The 18761-nt window shown below is 36.9% G+C and overlaps 1 protein-coding gene across 2 annotated transcripts in view; it reads left to right on the plus strand.

Moving 5' to 3' along the window:
• TRHDE (thyrotropin releasing hormone degrading enzyme) overlaps positions 1-18761 on the plus strand; it is a 260813-nt gene that overhangs the window by 215171 nt on the left and 26881 nt on the right. For both annotated transcript variants that reach the window (XM_026667718.2, XM_087967997.1), the window contains 2 exons: positions 10929-11062; positions 11156-11211. In XM_026667718.2, the coding sequence (XP_026523503.1) occupies positions 10929-11062; positions 11156-11211 (190 nt within the window). The remainder of the gene's footprint in view (positions 1-10928; positions 11063-11155; positions 11212-18761) is intronic.

Here is an 18761-nt window from a genome sequence, read left to right on the forward strand (position 1 = left end):
ATTTTTCCCCATAATAAAAATAAGAAAAAATGAGAATATTATGAAATATCTACTTTATAACACAAGATAGTCTGGAAATGTCGATTTATCTTCATATGTAAAATCATTGTGATAAATTCATAAAATATATCTAGTTTACAGATAGTGTAAAGTATAAATTTAAATTCTGATTTAATCCTATAATTAACCTAAGAAAATTATAAATAAATTCTCATTCTTCTGTAAATCCTTTTCTGAGGTTAGCAAAGTGGGTTTCTTTTAGTTTTGGCACCATCATTCTTTTTTTTTTTTTAGTTTTTTTTTTCCCCAAACAATTTTAGTAGGAAATTACCTCCAAGTCACTTAGAGTCTAAGTAAACTGCTTTGGAATCGGAATGAAGTAGACAGGAAACCTATCTAGCAAGTGTTATATGCTGTTTCTCTTAGGTGTTTTTCTCACTTGTTCTCCTAAGCATGCTGTACATCATTCCTGAATTGGCACAGTCTGCTTCAATGGCAAGGCATAAAAAAGGAAAGAGGAGTCTTTGGCCTACCTGTGAAAAGAAGATAAAATGAACCAATTTCATAGAGAATTTATAATGTTGTTCTTTGCTGTAATTATATGAAAGGAAGCAGTCAAAAACTTGCGATTTTCTTTCCCTTTTGTTCTTTAACAGTTGATTAGTTGTATTATCTTAGAACATGGTGCCGGGAAAGGTATATATAGAGTATTTGTTCTTTTAAATAAGCATTATTATCATAAGGCAGATTTTTGGCTTTAGATATGGTTGGCTCAGATTTTCAAGCCATTCAGATAACTTACTGATTCAGAGCTAGATGTTGAAGCCATGGGTTTTTTTAGTTCTGCGTATGTCTATGTAAAAGAGGAGAGCTATGTGACTGCACTTTCCTTTGCTTAAATTAATTCTTTATATGCATTCTTTGTATTCAAATTAACTGTTCCTATCATCAAAAAGTAAGCCAATAGTAAGTAGCAGTCACTGATAAACTATTACATATATTTCTAAGGAAATATATTGAAAATTACCAGCTTGGGAATAAAGCTAATTCATTTTGAAAGCTGTCTTTATTCATGAGCAATTCCATTTTACTTCATTTATATGCTAATCAATATGCAGACAGTGAGAGAGGATTGAATGGTGCCAGGTTCATGGAATCACAAGAATTTGTACAATAAAAATCAGTAACAATCGTGGTATTAGATTCCAGTCAGCATATTTCAAATAGTGTGTAGGGATGTATGGTATGCACATTAGCTATGAATTTGATAAGTTTAGCAGATTGTTAGTAGATGAAGGATTAATTTTGGAAGACATGTCACTAGGAAAAATTCTAAGAGCAATGTATATTAGATATATGCAAGATATCTTGTTCATTTTTCTGGACGGCCCTTTGCATTCAAAATGTTCATAACAAAATAATAGTTGGGAAAATTTCTTTCTTTTGAAAAGTTGTTTGATGCATGAATAACCTAATCCTACTTACATCTGCCTTAATATGTATGCCTTTATGAAACAAAAGGAACAATATTCCTGGTACCCCTACTGACAGAACTAGAATGCTGTAGACTGGCATCTTGAATTCCACAGTCAAGAAAAATAAGTAGAGTCTTAACTAATTATGTATTTTAATTGGATGTCTTTGAAAGATGGAAAACTATGTCTATGATGCGTCTTCAGTGATTCAAAAGATACTGGCTACTTTATGTGATGAAGAAGCAGTCTCAAATAATAGAAGTTGTCACTTGGTGGAGAAATGATAGACTCTTGACAAAGAACCCTGGCTTTACAAATTCTAGAGAACTCCTCCACTCTTTTTTCAATCTTCCTTCTTTTCCAACTCTTATTTGTCAAGTGTAGAATCTTGAACTATCCACATAGTACATTGTTTTTGTAAATGGATCATACACACAAAGATCCAGGAATTCTGTTAAAGTAGTTTTTCCTACATCATTATTTGTTGCATAGCAGCATTACTTCATTAGAATACTTGATGCTGTTGAGGAAGGTACACTTGAAGACAACCAACACCTGATTCCCTCTCATTAATTTGAAATCCAAGTATCAATACAACAGCTTCACAGGGCCCAATATATTTGCCTGTCAAGGAATGCGTGATTTTTCATCTTCGCTGTTCAAATGCAAAATTTCCTGATATTTCCCTTCAAAAATTGACATATTTGATGGATTTGACAAATGAGCATATTTTTTACATTGAGAAGACAGCAACCTTTAGTACTATCCATTGAGAGATTAAAGTTTGACTCTTGTCCTACTTAATGACTTTCAAATGCTCCCATTTCTGAAGACTATTTCTTGCAGATTGGATATGAATTATCACCACACACTGTACACTCACTAAATGGCTTGGGTCCACATTTCAGAGGAAACTCAGAATGTTGGAAAAATGGTACATGCAGTAAGTTCTGAGTTTCTGCTGAAATATGGACCATGGATCATGTGCTTTGATATTAACTTACAGAGCTTTAGATCTTCATTGGGTCTGGCATTTCAGCTTTCAGAAATGTATCACAAACTTGTCATCTTGGCTTGTATGCTTCATCAAGCCACAGCAGACAGTGCAAATCAGGAAGACCCCACTAGCAAACTTTGCACATAAGCAATCTTCCTACTAAAGAGGTTGTGTGTTCCACTGAGGTACTACCAGTATATGAACAACTTTCTCTTCAAGTTGAGTACTTGCAATTAAATCTGCACAATCATTTAGTTGCTAATTCAAAAAAAGATGCTGTTGTATTTATTGCTAGTTTGGGTTGCATATAAATGTAGTGAAAAGTGAATCATTACCATAATTCCATATATACAACATGACATCTCAACATCATTCTATCATATGTTTTGGTCCACAACAAATGTTGAATATGATGTGCCTTGTGATGTTTCCAAAATCATCATCATCATCGTCATGACCACCACCACCATCATCATCATCCAGTGCGTCAGTCTGCCCTCTGTATATTGTTGATCAAAGGTTGTTTGATTCATTTGGATGTAACTCAGCCTCTTGGCTTCAACCTTATCAGCCATGTCAACCATGTATTGTTCAAACAGACATCCTCCTCTTAGAATATTAATTAACTCATTCCCATGATTCAGTATTCATATGTATAACAACACACAGCCATTAGTTGCTTGTGGTTTGTGGTTTGGAACTGATGATGCCAACCACCACCTCCAAAAGGAGAGATAAATATTATTGAAAGCTGCCGTAGAAATGATGGGACTCTGAAATGATTTTCAAACCACCACCCAGAGGTGGTATTCAGCAGGTTCTGACCAGTTCTGGAGAACCGGTAGTGGAAATTTTGAGTCGTTCGGAGAACCGGCAAATACCCCCTCTGACTAGAGATTTTACAGTATCCTTCCCCTGCCACACCCATCAAGCCACATCCACAGAATTGGTAGTAAAAAAAAAATTGATTCCCACCACTGCCACCACCTCATTCTTTCAACATAATGTGGTGGGCAGGATCATTCTACCCAGGCTCTAGTGGTATTGGTCTACCTGATCTTTGGCAGTTAGTGGTGAGACTGGTCTACCTGGCTTGTGGAGGCAAGACTGATTTAATGAACTTCCAGGTAGTAGCATAGCAGTGCTAAAGTAGCCACAGATTTCCCAGATATTCAACCCCATGAGATCATAATGCTAATAGCCCCTTACAGCAATAGCACTTAGACTTATATACTGTTTCATAGTGCTTTATAGCCCTCTCTAAGTGGTTAACAGAGTCAGCGAATCACCCCCAACAATCTGTCCTCATTTTACTGACCTCAGAAGGATGAAAAGCTGACTCAACCTTGAGCCGGAGAGACACGAACTGTCAAACAGCTGGCAGCCAACAGTCAGCAAAATTAATCTGAAATGCTGCATTCTAAGCACTGTGCCACCATGGCTTATATACTTCATCTTAATTTTATTGTACTCATAACATGTCCCAAAGGTACTGTTTCTGGAGGAAACTGTGCTTTCTTGTTTTTCTTTGAAGACATTTCACTTCTCATCCAATAAGTTTCTTCAGCTCTGACTGGATGTTAGGGAATGGAAGGATTCTTGGATGAGAATTGCGCAGGAGAGCAGCATTTGGTTCAGAAGTTGCAAGTTCATGCTTACAGAGATAAAAAGGTAAAAGACAAGTATGTTATTTAAATATTATATTTAAAGCCAATTCTTTCATTATTAGCACATATTTCTAAGACAAAAATATAAGGGAGATATTTTTATTAAACATTTGACCCCAAGTTTTGCAAGGAGGAAAAATCCTTCAGTAGTAGGTAAATAGTAAACATCCTTGCTAAGTGGATGGATGAATGAATCAATAAGAATTGTTACCTAGGCCAGGGGTCTCCAACCTTGGCAACGTTAAGCCTGGCGGACTTCAACTCCCAGCTGGCTGGGGAATTCTGGGAATTGAAGTCCTCCAGGCTTAATGTTGCCAAGGTTGGAGACCCCTGGCCTAGGCTAATGGTGCTTAGGCTGGTAACCTCTGTGTATAAGAAGCACAAAATGACAAATGGATTGAATCTCAGAGGAGCTTGCTTGGAAGAAACTGAATTACACATATATAATAATCATAGTAAGTGAGATTGGGCTGTCTCTCCATATGGACTATATTAGGATTACTTAACTACTAAGAAAGAAGACTTGAGAGTAAAAGAAGACGACTAATTTTAGAAAGTGCTGATAACTATCAGTCATCATGTTTCAAAAATAACACTAGAATCAATAATCTCAAAACAACCTCAATCCATAACATTGGAGAAGATGATTGCTGGATACTGAAAACAATACACTAAGAAAGGATCAAGAAGAGATCAAAACTTTTTTCAGGCACAACCTCTTTTTTTTTTTAAGAGAGAATGAGAAAGAATATTTATATGTGGAGAATCTTTTGATAGCTGCTTGAAAAGATTCCCCCTTTCCCTGAAATCTTTTTTGCTAATTATTCTAAACATTTTGTTTATGTGATCACTTTGTCTGCCTCCTATTCACTTTGAACAAATAAAATTGGGAGACCAGCTGAGATAATGGGAAGAGGGAAGGAAGGGAGGCAGAGACAAACAGAAATTTTGAGTTTCAAAAGATACTAAGATATCAAGCTTTGCTGATAGCAAGCCCCATCTCTGAGCTCCTATAATAGAAATCTGTCAGAAATGGTGTAGGGTCTCCTGTTGGACAGGGTGTTGGAGTACATGACCTACAAGATCTCTTCCAACTCCGTCAATCTGTAAATCTATAAACTCTTTCTCTTATAAAATAAACTGGATCCAGCGCTGCACTCTGAAAATCACTCATTAATGATTTGTTGGCTCTGAGCATGGCGTACCGGAGTGAAAGATTTTTCAACTAGTTACAAGCAACTTGTCTCAATTGCCAGTACTCATCCCTTTCCTCTGCATAGATAGTATGTGATCTGTAATAGTGGCAGGGGTCCAAAATAGATTCCTACATTGCATAAATAATAAGAAAATGCAATCTTTATCTGCTATCCTTATTTACTTCTACTTAAGCAATTCTGGGTCATTTAGAAAACTCCCCTTACCTTATTCAGCATTACAATAGCAAGCAAAGAAGGAAAAGGTTTTTTAATAGTATCACAAACTGTAGCACCAGAGGCTAGGGAAAAAAATAGAGCTCATTAGGAGCTCTACAGGATGTCTGCACATTACTTGACCAGCAGTAGGAAGGAGGGACAATTGCTCACACAGCCACCCTGAACAGCTGCCTCTGCTCATAATGGAAGTTCACAATGTGTCTACATTAGCTAAATAAAATGTAATATTTGCAATGGTGTGATATATAGATTTTTTTAAAGCTGAATAATGCGTTCAAGGATTGTCTATACAGAATAAATACTTTAGAAAAAAGAAACATTAACAGCAGCTACTTCATAGTATTTTTAAAAATACCTACATTATTTTATAGTGAAATTGCATATGATTGCTATGATGTAGCTACATCACTTAAATATGATAGAAATTGCATGGTGAAAGAAATTGTAGACATCAAAAAGTATAGATGTCAAACTTTAGTAATAATATAGACCCTCACAAAAACATTTTATCAGACATTCTTTATCATAGCTATCTACCCATTTGAACTAATATAACAAGGGGAAAAATCCTGTTCTCCTTTGTAGGCATAAGTCAAAATAAAACATGTCCTTAACTGTAAAAAAACAGGTAGCCCTCAACTTACAACCATAATTGAGCCCACAATTATAGTTTGTAGGCATAAGTCAAAATAAAACATGTCCTTAACTGTAAAAAAACAGGTAGCCCTCAACTTACAACCATAATTGAGCCCACAATTATAGTTGTAAGTCATGGTGGTCATTAAGTGGATCACCACATGACCACAACCTGTTTCAAAATCTTTTTTGCAGTGGTTAATGCCATAGTTGTTAAGCAAATGTGTGATCAGTAAGCAACACATTTTACCCAATGGGCATTTTTACTGGAAACCACAAGTAAATGAGTTTCCAACAACAACAAAAAATCATAAATTCTGGTCACTTGACTGCAGAACATTGCATATAGACATACAATGGATATAGAAAAACCTACTCACTCCCCTGTTAAAATGCCAGGTTTGTGAGATGTAAAAAAAAGCAGACCACGATAAATCAATTCAGAATTTTTCTACCTTTAATATAACATATAAGCTGTACAATTCAAATGAAAAACAAACTGAAATACTTTCAGTGGAAAAAAATTAAAAATTAGAATGTTCAAAGAATTCTGAATCATTTTCAAAGTGCACACAGTGTTAGTAGAATATTCAGTATCATCATCTTCGTTTAATCCCTTGCGAGGTGGAGTCTGGGCAACTGAATGGAGCTAGCAGAGTGTTTTAATGGCCGGATGCAGGAGTGGGGTTCTACTTGTTCGGACCGATTCGGGAGAACAAGATGTTAAATTTATATCTGGTTCGCCGAACCGGTAGTTGAACTGACCGGCTGGCCCTGCTCATTCCACCCCGCCCCTCCCACGACTCTCCATGCGGTCCGTTTTGAATGTAGGTAAGTGCAGAGTCTGCGTGGAGGCTCTGGGAAAGCGAAAAATGGGCCTTCTGGAAGTCTGGAAATGAGCCTACCTTGGCTTCTGGGGGCCCTCTGGACCACAGGGGAGGCCATTTTTGCCCTCCCAGAGGCCTAAGGGAAGCCTCTGGACCCTGGGGAAGGCAAAAACCCAGAAGTCCAGAAATAGGCCTGTTTCTGGCTTCTGGAGGCTGTCCAGAGCCTGGGGGAGGCTGTTTTCACCCTCCCAGAGGCCCAAGAGAAGCCTCTGGACTCTGGGGAAAGCAAAAAACAGCTGTTCTGGAAGTCTGGAAATGGTCCTGTTTCCGGCTTCCGGAGGCCCTCCAGGTAGCTGGGGAGGCCATTTTTGCCCTCCCAGAGGCCTGAGGGAAGCCTCTGGACTCTGGGGAAGGCAAAAAACTGCCAAACCGGAAGTTCTGGTAGGCCACACCCACCATGGCCACGCCCATCCAGCAACCAGGCAGAGAACCAGTTGCTGAGATTTTTTTTATCCCACCCCTGGCCAGATGCCCTTCTTGTCACCAATGTGGAGTTTTGTTCAGCAGATATATTCTCAGTGTGCCCAGAGAGAGAAATATCTGCCCCTACCTAGGATTGAACTCACAGCCTCCTGATTATGAGGCAAGAGCTCCATCTCTAGGCTCCCACACCACTCAGTAGAATATTCAATATAGCTTGATGAAAATATGGAAGAGACAAATGGAGCTGAAACATTTTAAGTCCAAAGAAATGAGGTAACATTTGGAAATGTCTCAAACAGATACCACCCTGAATCACTGGAGTATAAAGAGGAAGAGATATAGCAGAATCAGACTTTCAAGATTCTGTTATTATAGGTGATTTCAATTAAAGTACTTTTACCCTTCCTGTAGAGTCCTGGTCTGGTCTATCTAGTGGAGATGAAATAGAACACAGAGAAGTCTTACTCCTATTAATGAATACTTTATAACCCTTCAAGCTTACTTAAAGAGTTTGAAATAATATTATGTTTAAAATGATTTAACACATGATTTAATCTCTGCTGTACTGAAGTCAAGAGGTTAAAATGACTAGAATTGTTTCTTGCTTTTGTGAGGTGAGACCCTTAACTCTCTACCTGTGTCTATGCTTCCTAGCCTTAAACCTGGATTTTATTGCTTCTTATATGATAGTATATTAAAGCACTAATTTAGTAAAAGATGCAAACTAAGGGAAATTTGTAATCTGCAATTGTGTAAAACTAATAGTTGCAATTCAATCAGTTTTGGGGCTATTTTTGACATAACTCTCTGCATTACGAGAATATGGAACCAAAAAATGAAGATGACAAGAGTTTTTCAAATAAGTGCCAAGCAACAGGGTGGCACAGTGAATGAGGAAGTTGCCCTGGTAATCTTCCAGAGGAACAGAAGAGATGTAGAGAAAAGACTATATAAGAAGGGGTTTTATCTCAGATCATGGCCACTGATGGTAGCTGCTCCTTGCTCAACCTATAGCTATTATCTCTACACCTCATTGCAATGAGCTGTTGATGTAAGCATTATCTTACTGAATTGTTGTTTGTATTCTTGATGGCTTTCATGTTCCAAATTAATCAAATAAACTTTGATTCAAAGCAAAAATGAGGTTGCATGCTTGTATTTTCTGTTCTGCTAGTTTTATTTTATGACACTTCTTAAATATAATAAATTATACATTTTGATTAAAAATCTTACTATAATAAGAAAACAAATGTTATAAGGTAGTCTTAGTTTACTGACTCCTTGTTTAGCAACCATTCAAAATTATGATAGTATTTTAAAAAAAGCTTTGTGACCAATCCTTGCTTTTATGATTGTCAAGAGTCCTGCAGTCACATGATCATTTTTGTGCTTTGCCACTAAAGTGTATTTATGACCAGCATCCTGTGGTCACATTTTTTTGTACTTTACAGAGTTGAACTTGTAAAATTATAGTGATCATGTGATTTCCCCTCCCTCGTAGCTACCAGGGTACTTATAATGGAGTTGCCAATCAACAATTGACTGAAATAAAAAAGCTGTATAAAATGTCAGCAGCATTTGTTTTCCTCAAAATAGCTAAGAATCAATAGTTTACTTTTAACAGTTCATGCATATGGAATTATGCAATAATCTATTTATACTGTAATAGGAAGATTATTTATACCGCCTTGGTAACCCTATCTCTTAGTGATGTTTTTGTAAAGAAGTGACAAAATTAAGGATATAAAAAATGGCTGTCATCCTGTTTTGTGATCTCCTAGAGATGTGGGGGGAGAATGAGGGAGAGAGCAAGGGAGGGAGGGAGAGTCTGTCATGGAAACAGGATGGAGTAAATTGCAATGGATTAAGGAGCTAGCAGGAAGTTTTGTTGGGCTGAGAAATGGAATGAGAGAAGTTAGTTAATGAGTAAAGTGGGATTCAGACTGTTTTAGATTGCTGAAGATATGCAAGTCCTGGGTGATTTGAAGATCACTCAAGTTGATAAGAATCCTGGGTAAATGAGAATCAACAAAATGGGAAAAGGACTATGGTTTGAGGGAAATCCGAGGAAAACACCTAAGACTATGATCATCATTTTGGTAGCTGTGAGAGGGTTGCCAGTTATTTCTTTTCCTAAGGACCTATGGGGAGTTTAGTTATCTACAGGCCACTAACAGAACCATATAGCTATAAGTCTTACTGTCAGAGAAACTATACGCTTCTCTGACTGTTTCTCTGACAGTATATGTGGTTTTAAAATATCACAAATAAAAAAATGAACCATTTCACAAGAAAGTTTCTACATGCTGTTATGCTTGACCCTCCCACATACATCCACATAAAGTAACTTGTACAATTTCTGATTTAAGTTATTTTACCCAGGCAAAATATTTAATCGAGACTCTGCTAGATTCTTTTGGACTGTTATGTTAAAAGTGAGAAATAATTTACCACTGTTTGCTAAACATTAAAAATAATAATTGGGAGAAAAATGTTGTATATTGCTATAAATCAGCTGAATCAATGGATATGTTCAAAATCTTCCTGTAAACTTCCTTCTTACTTTCAAAACTGCTTGAAAACATGCAGTGAATGCTCAGAGAAGTATTTATTTCATGGTATTTGCATATGGAGTACTTGTGATATATAAAAATATAGTCTTAATTTAAAAATCATGAATATAACAGCCTTTTGTTTATAATCTAGTCCTGTTATATTTCAGCCTAAACTGTGATTCCTACTGTTGAACAAGCATTGGTGGCTCTGCCTTTATTCCTTTTAATGTAATAAAACCATCATAAGATGAGCTTTGGCTATTCTATTTTGAGGTGATAAATATTATTTGTGCATGTTCTGTGCAGTGAAAATACTTCATTTTTAATCTCCTCTGTGGAAAATTCTGAGAACTGGCTAACACCATGGTGTGATAATGCTGCACATCACCATTAGGGGATGTATTAGTAAAATAATATTCACTCATTCAAATTATCTTATAAAGTCTTTATCGCATCTTGGCTGAATGTTAAGATTCAATCCTAAATCCAGGTGTGCTAGTGGTTAATCTGCCTAAGAACCATATTGGTATCATCCTTACGAGAAAAATGAAGCAGATAACAGCAGGTTTCATTTTTTTAAATCAAGGATTCACATGATAATTGCATTTTATAGCAATATACCTTGTCTTATTTATTTCCTCCATAAATTGAGGAAATTTATAGCTATTGTATATTTAACAGATTCTTTGTTAGATAGGAAATTATAGTGACACCAACTACTCCTATAAAGAGTGGGTGATCTTTTTTGTTATGGAATATTTTGTAGGTTTTTTTCTTCTTATGATCGGTTATTTCAAAATATAAAACATTCTGAAAAATAACTTGATTTCTCTTACCACTCTACTTTGTTTACAGAACATCACAGAATTGCATATCTTAATGGAGGTACTTGGCTGCTTGGAAACATCAATCAAGCTGGCTACTTTAGGGTTAACTATGACATTAGAAACTGGAGATTGATAATTGACCAACTTATGAGAAACCATAAAGTAAGCTCATTTCACTTTCTTGCCTGAATACATGAAACGCTTCCAGTTTCTTATCATCTTAAGGTCTTCAATTTTTCTCTTCTACCCTTATAGGTAATCTCTGTCAGTAATCGTGCAGGTTTGATCGATGATGCATTCAATTTAGCCAGGTATGTTTTTTGAGAGATAATCTAGTTTAATGCATATTCCTACAGCCCTCATATATTTCCCTTCATAGTGTGCCTGTGCAGTTTGAAGTTGAAGATACTTTAAAACTCTTCCAATTTTCATCTCTTTTCTTCAAGTTTCTGTCTTTTTATGATAGAGCACAAAAAAGATTCTCAGCACTGCATTCTCTATTTCTGAGTAGTAAAATCTGAGAGTATTTCTGAACGCAGATGCTTGATTTTTTTGAAAGGTCAGTTTGGTACTTTTGAAATTAATAATCTGTTCCCATTTCACTAATGAATTGTTTACTTTTCAAAGTCATCCTTGAGCAACAAAGTCATCCTTGAGCAACATCCTAACCGCACCAAACTTGATTGCAGGAAATACGACTTCAGCAACAGAGTAGTCAATGTCTGGAATACTCTACCTGACTCTGTAGTTTCTTCCCAAACCCCAAAAACTTTAACCTTAGACTGTCTACTGTTGACCTCACCCCTTTCCTAAGAGGTCTGTAGGGCGTGCATAAGCGCACCAACGTGCCTACCGTCCCTGTCCTATTGTTTCTTTTATTTTTCTTATATGTACCCATTTCATGTATTCATAACTATGTATATACTTATACCTATTATCTTGTAAGCAACTGACAAATCAAATAAATCAAATAAATAAATAAATAAATAAATAAATAAAACATATCATTTTAGTAATAAAACTCTTTGAGCTTCAGAATTTTAATCATCTATTCCAGATAAAATGTCTTATTTTGCAGTAAAATATATGCATATATTCTCATCCAGTCCGGAATGGTATGAATGTACATGCAGGTATTGAAACCAATTTTAGATGTGGCAGATTTTGCATAATTATAATTGCAAAGTAACAACTGCTAACAATTTATGAAAATAACTATCATAATGTTAGTGATCAAAGTTTGTATTAACCAGTAAATAAGAACCTAAACCAATTTTAGAAGTGGCAGGTTTTGCGTGACAATAATTGCAATGTAACAATTATTAATAATATAATTTATGAAAATAGATGTCATAATATTACTGATCAAAGTTTGCAGTTACCTGTAAATGAAAACTTGAAACTTCCTAGCTGAAGAGGAAACAATATAAGGGGGGGGGGGGGGGGAGAAAGAAATGGAAATAACATGAACAACAAAAAATAGGCAACAAATGTTAGGAGAAGCAGTAAGATTACTAGCCATTTTAGAAAGGGAGGGCACATGTATTGTAAGTGGAACTATTATTGCTCATCTTTCTTTGATCTCTACTATCATATTTGTGGCAATAAAGGGCACTCACCTTAGCAGGAGAAGAATCTTGCTGAATTAAATATTTTCTTGCCCATGGCAACCAGCCAGTTCTTTCAAGCAAGCCTGCAAGCAGGACTTACTTATGAGATTTTTATCCCACCTTTATTACCGGTATTTTATAAGTAAGTCAAGGTGGCAAATGTACATAACGCTCCATCCTCTTTTTATTTTCCCACAGGAAAACCTGTCAGGTAGATTGGTCTGAGGGAACCCAAAGTCACCCAGCCAGCTTTCATGGCTAAGGCAGGACTAGAACTCACAGTATCTTGACTTCTAGCCTTGATTCTTTAATCGCTACACCAAACTAGCTGTCTGACTTGAAAGTAATAATGCATTTCAGTACATTTTGCTTCTCATGAGTGTTAGTTTTTGTATCCAGTAGTTGTTGATTCTTCCCTGAATAAGACACTTTATATAAAAGTATGTTTTTATCTGTATGAAATTTCCTGCCAATCAGTTTTATGGGATGACTCATACCTTTAGGACAGGGGTGTCAAAGTCAATTTCATTGAGGGCCGCATCAGGGCTGTGGTTGACCTCGGGAGGCCAGGCGTGAGTGTTCAACTGGGTGAGCATGGCCAGCTGGGTGGGCGTGGCTAGTTTGATGCCACTTCCCAAACTGCTGGCATGTTTCCTCTTCACATTGGGTAGACCAGGCTGAAGCCAGGTTGGCCCAATCTTTCTTCACATTGGGTAGACTGGGCTGAAGCCAGGCTGGCCTGAACTTTTTCTTTACATTGGGTAGACTAGGACGGTCCCGCTGGCCGGATCTGACCACATCGTGAGCTGGATCCGGCCTGTGGCCCTTAAATTTGACACCCCTGTCCTAAAGGTATGAAAGAAGAAAGGGAAAAATGTTTGATTACTTTTTGTACTCCATGCTTAAGAGTTATACAGACACCAATTATATTTTTAATTTTTTTTTTAAATAAGCACCTAGTTTATTTTGCCAAACTTCATTGAAGAACATAATTACTACATTCTGTAGATATTCATTGATCATTACAAAAAAAAAAAAAAAAAAGATGCTTGCTATACTGGCACTTGGTTTGGCCAACCAAAGTCTAATTTAGATACATTCTTGAAGGATGTGATTCATGACAGCATTTGATATCTCATGATTATAGTCTGTTTCTCATGATCCTTGATTTACATGTTTTAGTAAATGTTAATCTGTTATTATTTTAATTCATTTAATTTGTATACTGCTTAGTATGCTATCCAGAAATATATTACACAGAATACTTAAAAATAATAAAAGAGAACAAAGCATTATTTGTGCTCTAATATATTAGAGACTAAACATAGTAACTTTTTAACTCCTTTAACCTCCAGATCTTTGAATACTGGTAAAGTTAATCGAAACAGAAATTAATACTGCTTTTTACTACAAATTTCTACTTTAAGAAAAACAGTTCACTGTCATTACAATGCAACTTGAACATTAAATGCTATGCTCTCTTTATAGAGAAAATTGAACATACTGTATATTGTCCAGAGGATAAGATATGTGGAGTTTTATTTTATTTTTCTTTTGAAGCATAGAATATTTATTTTAAAATTCATATACTTTTTCTACATCACAAAGTATGCATTATCTTCTTAATTTGCAACTTAATGTTCTTCCAAATGTATGGTATATTAATAAAAAATATACCCTAAGGGATATTTTTAAGTTCTACATAGCCTTAATTTAGTAAGCAGTTATTTCATGACTATTTCCATTAAATGTGAAAAAATTGTTTCTCAGTGACTTTCTAATGCAATCAGCAGACATAGAACTCAATTATTCTGCAATTATTGGAAATGGTGTACTTGATAACAGTTGATTTTTATATAGCAGATTTGTCAATTTAATACATTTTAGTTTATTACTGGTAATGTAACTTTTCATAAGGATATAATATTAATTTGCATATTAGTACATGAAAATTAAATTGCATCAATATTTCAGTTCCCTTTTTGGCAGTTTGCATTTTGCTGAATATAGGGGGGAGATTTTAGATGAGATGCTTCATGCATTCCCCTACAAGCAGGTGAATGAAACGTTCCCCAGGAAGGATGGTTTGTTTACAGCAGTGATTCTCAACCTTTTCTTTACCAGGGACCCCTTTTACATACCTTTTGGGGCCACAGATGATGGCCAAGGGCCACCAAGACTTAATTCAAAATTTAAATCATAACATTTCTTTAAGCCTTCATGGATCCCCTGTGATGACATTGAGGCCTCCCAAGGATCTGCAGACAACAGGCTGAGAGCCACTGGAATATATTATAGCTCCTAGATTACTTTCTTAGGATCTCTAGATACAAGGATCAAATAGCAAATGATGGAGAGATCTCTATCTGAGAGAGTCATTGTTAACATAAATTATACCACAATATATGGATGTAGATAGATACCTTCATACATGTATGGGTGTGGTTTCTCACAATTTTTCTTTTTTCCCATTATTTTCCAGTTCTTTCTTTGACTGATGAATGTCACCTCACTGGCTAATCAGTTATTCGGGGGGGTGGGGGGTGGAATATGTTGCTTTGTTGGTTGAGATTTTTAAGGCAGAGTAGGAGTCCACTGGAGTAGGGCAGCTAATAAATTTAAATAAATAAATAATGCTTGTGCAGGCTTCAATTCAAAATGTATTTTGGAAACTTTGCTCATTGGAAAGGGTAACCTATTGCTTTGCCTACCAAGTAGGGATTTTAAATAGCATTTTTCAGTTTCACTCATTTTAGGTGGATATGGAATGATTGATAGGAGCTATCCTTAAATCAGAATGAACCTTACCTTAGCTGTTTTCATCATAGCATTTTCGATAGATGGCAAGATTGTGGAGGATATACGTGTTTGAAGCCACTTATCCCATCTATTTTTAATTGTATTAGTGCTTTTAATTAAACTTTCTTCTAAGTTCCTTATTCTCTATTACAGGTAATTCAATACCTAACATTTGTTCTGAATTTCTTTCAGTGTTTTGATAATTATATATAATTTATTATTTGTTATTTGCCTTCCTGGCTTTTGATCTTGAAAGTAGTATCACAGTTTGGCACTATTTAGGAATATGTGCATAATATTTATTTTATTAAGGAATGTGTGCATGATGTTTAGTTTATTAATGGAAAGCGTGTGACTAGGCAAGAAGATCTTACTCAGCTTGTAGTGGCAAAGACCTAGGAACATAGCAATAGTACTTCAAGTTTAGGTGTTTATGATCAGAAGAGTGTATAATGTGAAAATTCACAGGTTGATATTCATGACAGTTGGAGTCATTTATATCTTCATAACAATTCAATACCCTAAGTTTTATTTTCAGTCTAATGAAATGAAAAGAGCATGGGTACTTTTTATATTCTGATCATAAAATACATAACTAAAAAGGAGTCTGCTCCAATTTCTATTAATTTTGGTAAGCTTAATCAGTCACTGGTTGAGATCCAGTGGAGGATAGGCCTTGAGAGTGGATCTTGTGTTGTGTGATGTGTGTTCCTGAATGAGAGTTGGGAAGAGGGAATAAGTGGGTTGGGCACCACTTTACCAGTTAGTGGGAGAAGCCAGTTAAGGTGGAGTAGATAGATGGGAGTGGGATAAGTGGTTCAGAGGTTCTGATAGCACTAAGAAGAATAACTGAATCATGTGCAAGAACAGATGGCCATGATCATTCCCAGTTTAGCGAAGGGGGAAAAAAGTCACGATATGTCACGTGATGAAAATATGACATCGCGAGTTTGACACTTGTGGTTTAGGCAGATCAGTATATTCAGCTGGGATTTATTTCACCTTCCTACTATTGCCCCGATCTATGGAACGTCTTATCCAGTGGTGGGATTCAAATAATTTAACAACTGGTTCTCTGCCCTAATGATTGGCTAGGTGGACATGGCTGGGTGGGCATGGCCAGGGGGCATGACAGCACTCAGTTTCCTGCAGCATTCTGCCAGTCAAAATGGGGCACAGGGGTTAATTACAAAATATGGGCTTTGCTTTGTGACATCCAGATCTAGTGAGCAAGGTGTGTGAACTACACAGAAAATATACTTTTGTTTGGTTATGAAGAAATATCCCCAAAGTCAGATGTACACTAAATGTAGACTGACTTTTAGCTACTCATCTTCCCAGCAAACAGCACATTTTGAAACTCCAGGTAAAGAGGATTCATTTTAGGATGAGTAACCACGGTTCGCATATTGGAGGTTCCAAAGGAATGCTGAGAAACTCTGTATTTTAAAGCAGGGGTCCCCAACCGCCGGTCCGCGGACCGATACCGGTCCGCGGAACAACTCTTACCGGGCCGCTGGTTGCTGGGCGCCGCCATCTTTTTGGTAAAAAGTGCTTCCGGTGAGCTTTTCCGGGTAGAAAGCTCACCGAGCACTTTTTCATCAAAAAGATGGCGGCGCTAGCGCTCGGTGAGCTTTTCGGGTAGAAAGCCATTTCTACCGAAAAAGCTCACCGGGCATGCTGCGCCGCCATCTTTTTGATGAAAAAGTGCTTCCGGTGAGGTCACCGGAAGCACTTTTTCATCAAAAAAAGATGGCGGCGCCCAGTTGATGCCGGTACTGGGCCGCGGCGCCCAGCTGATGCTGGTACCGGGCCGCGGCGTCAAAAAGTTTGGGGATCCCTGTTTTAAAGAACATTTGAGAGAGGGGTGCAGAATAGCCCTTCTCTGCCTGCAGCTGTAGAGACCCGGCACTAATCAAAACACTATTTGTGAAGCAACTGATCAACATTGACAGGATAAGCCATTAGTATATGAAAATAAGAGCAAACTCCACTCCCTACTAGTATTGATGATATTACCTAGTTTGGTAATGAAACATCTGCAAGAAAACCATCAAGCTCAGAGAGCAAAAAGGACCTCACAGTTCAACCCTGAGCTACAAATATTCTCTTCTATCGAAAAATACTTTTTGGTTAGAGGGACTCAGAGTCTGCCTTATATGAGATGGCTCCCAGTGGATTTCACTCTAAAATTTGATATGATTTCTGTAAATAAGGAATGTAGAATTATAATGACTGAGTATTTGATCCTTCATTTATCAAAAATTACAAAGCTAAGGGATAAACAAATAAAAAACAGATTTGAAAAAAGAAAAGGCTCAGGAAAGAAAAAGTGAGTATAAGAAAGAAAGAGGAAAAGAAGGAAAACAGAAAAAGAATGACTTCCATGGTATAGATGTGGTATAGATATAAGTAAAAAAAAGCAAACTCTTACTCTAAGATTAACATTTGTCTACATTACTTCCATAATCCCATATCTAATCATCAAAGCCCAGATCAACTTTTAATTTCAGTTTCTCACAAAAAGTCCACTAATAGTTCATATCGCTTTAATCACTATTTGTTAAGGAAACCACAACTGATTTATTTAATTGCACCAAACTCTAAATAAAACAGGAATGGAAAATCCTAAGCTCTAATGTAGACCCATGCTTCTCAACTTTTGCAACTTTAAGATGCATGGACTTCAATTCCCAGAATTCCCAAGGCAGCATGAAATTTGTCCATCTTAAACTTGCCAAGACTGAAAAACGCTGATCTACAGATAGGGATTTTTCCATTCCTCTTTTACTGGTTCTTACTTACATATGAGTAATGATAATGCAAAAGCCTCACTTCCACCCCATTCCAGAGCCATTGTGATGACCCGCAGTGTCTCAAAAATAACACAAAAACTAAAACATGAATCAAGGTCTTGTAATGCCTTCAACTTAGCTTCGCTGTTTTATTAGTCACAGTTTAAATTCAAAAAGTAGATAATGAAGCAAAAGGAAACCAAAAACAAACTGCATTGACGAGAGTTCCAAGACAAACCAAGATAATTAATCACACATTCCAGGAAGATAACTGGGAGAGTCCATGGGAAGAGCGCCAACAAAGATAAACCTCATCCAAGGAAAGCACTAATTTGACTACAGCGGCTGTGAACACAAAGCCAAACTCTTATACAGAGCTCACAGCTGCAATCCATGAGGAGGATCATGGCTCTCTCCTCCTGAGTAGACCATGCTTTTCCCTGATCCTTTCCTCCTTGCGTGACCTAGGATGGATAGAGGATGAGCCTGGATCCTCCTCTGATTGCTCATCCGGCCTCTGCCCTTCCCCAGCCTCCTCCACCACCTCTGGAGCCACATTTCCACTCCCTGTTGGCTGTTCCTCCTCTTCCTCAGAGTCAGTCTCCACTAGGGGCATGACAGCCATCATAATGCAAAATCCTCACTCCCACATCATCC

The sequence above is a fragment of the Notechis scutatus genome, chromosome 6 (assembly GCF_049901735.1).
Source record: "Notechis scutatus isolate UNSWTSFEM ecotype Mainland chromosome 6, rNotScu1.2, whole genome shotgun sequence".
Taxonomy (NCBI): domain Eukaryota; kingdom Metazoa; phylum Chordata; class Lepidosauria; order Squamata; family Elapidae; genus Notechis; species Notechis scutatus.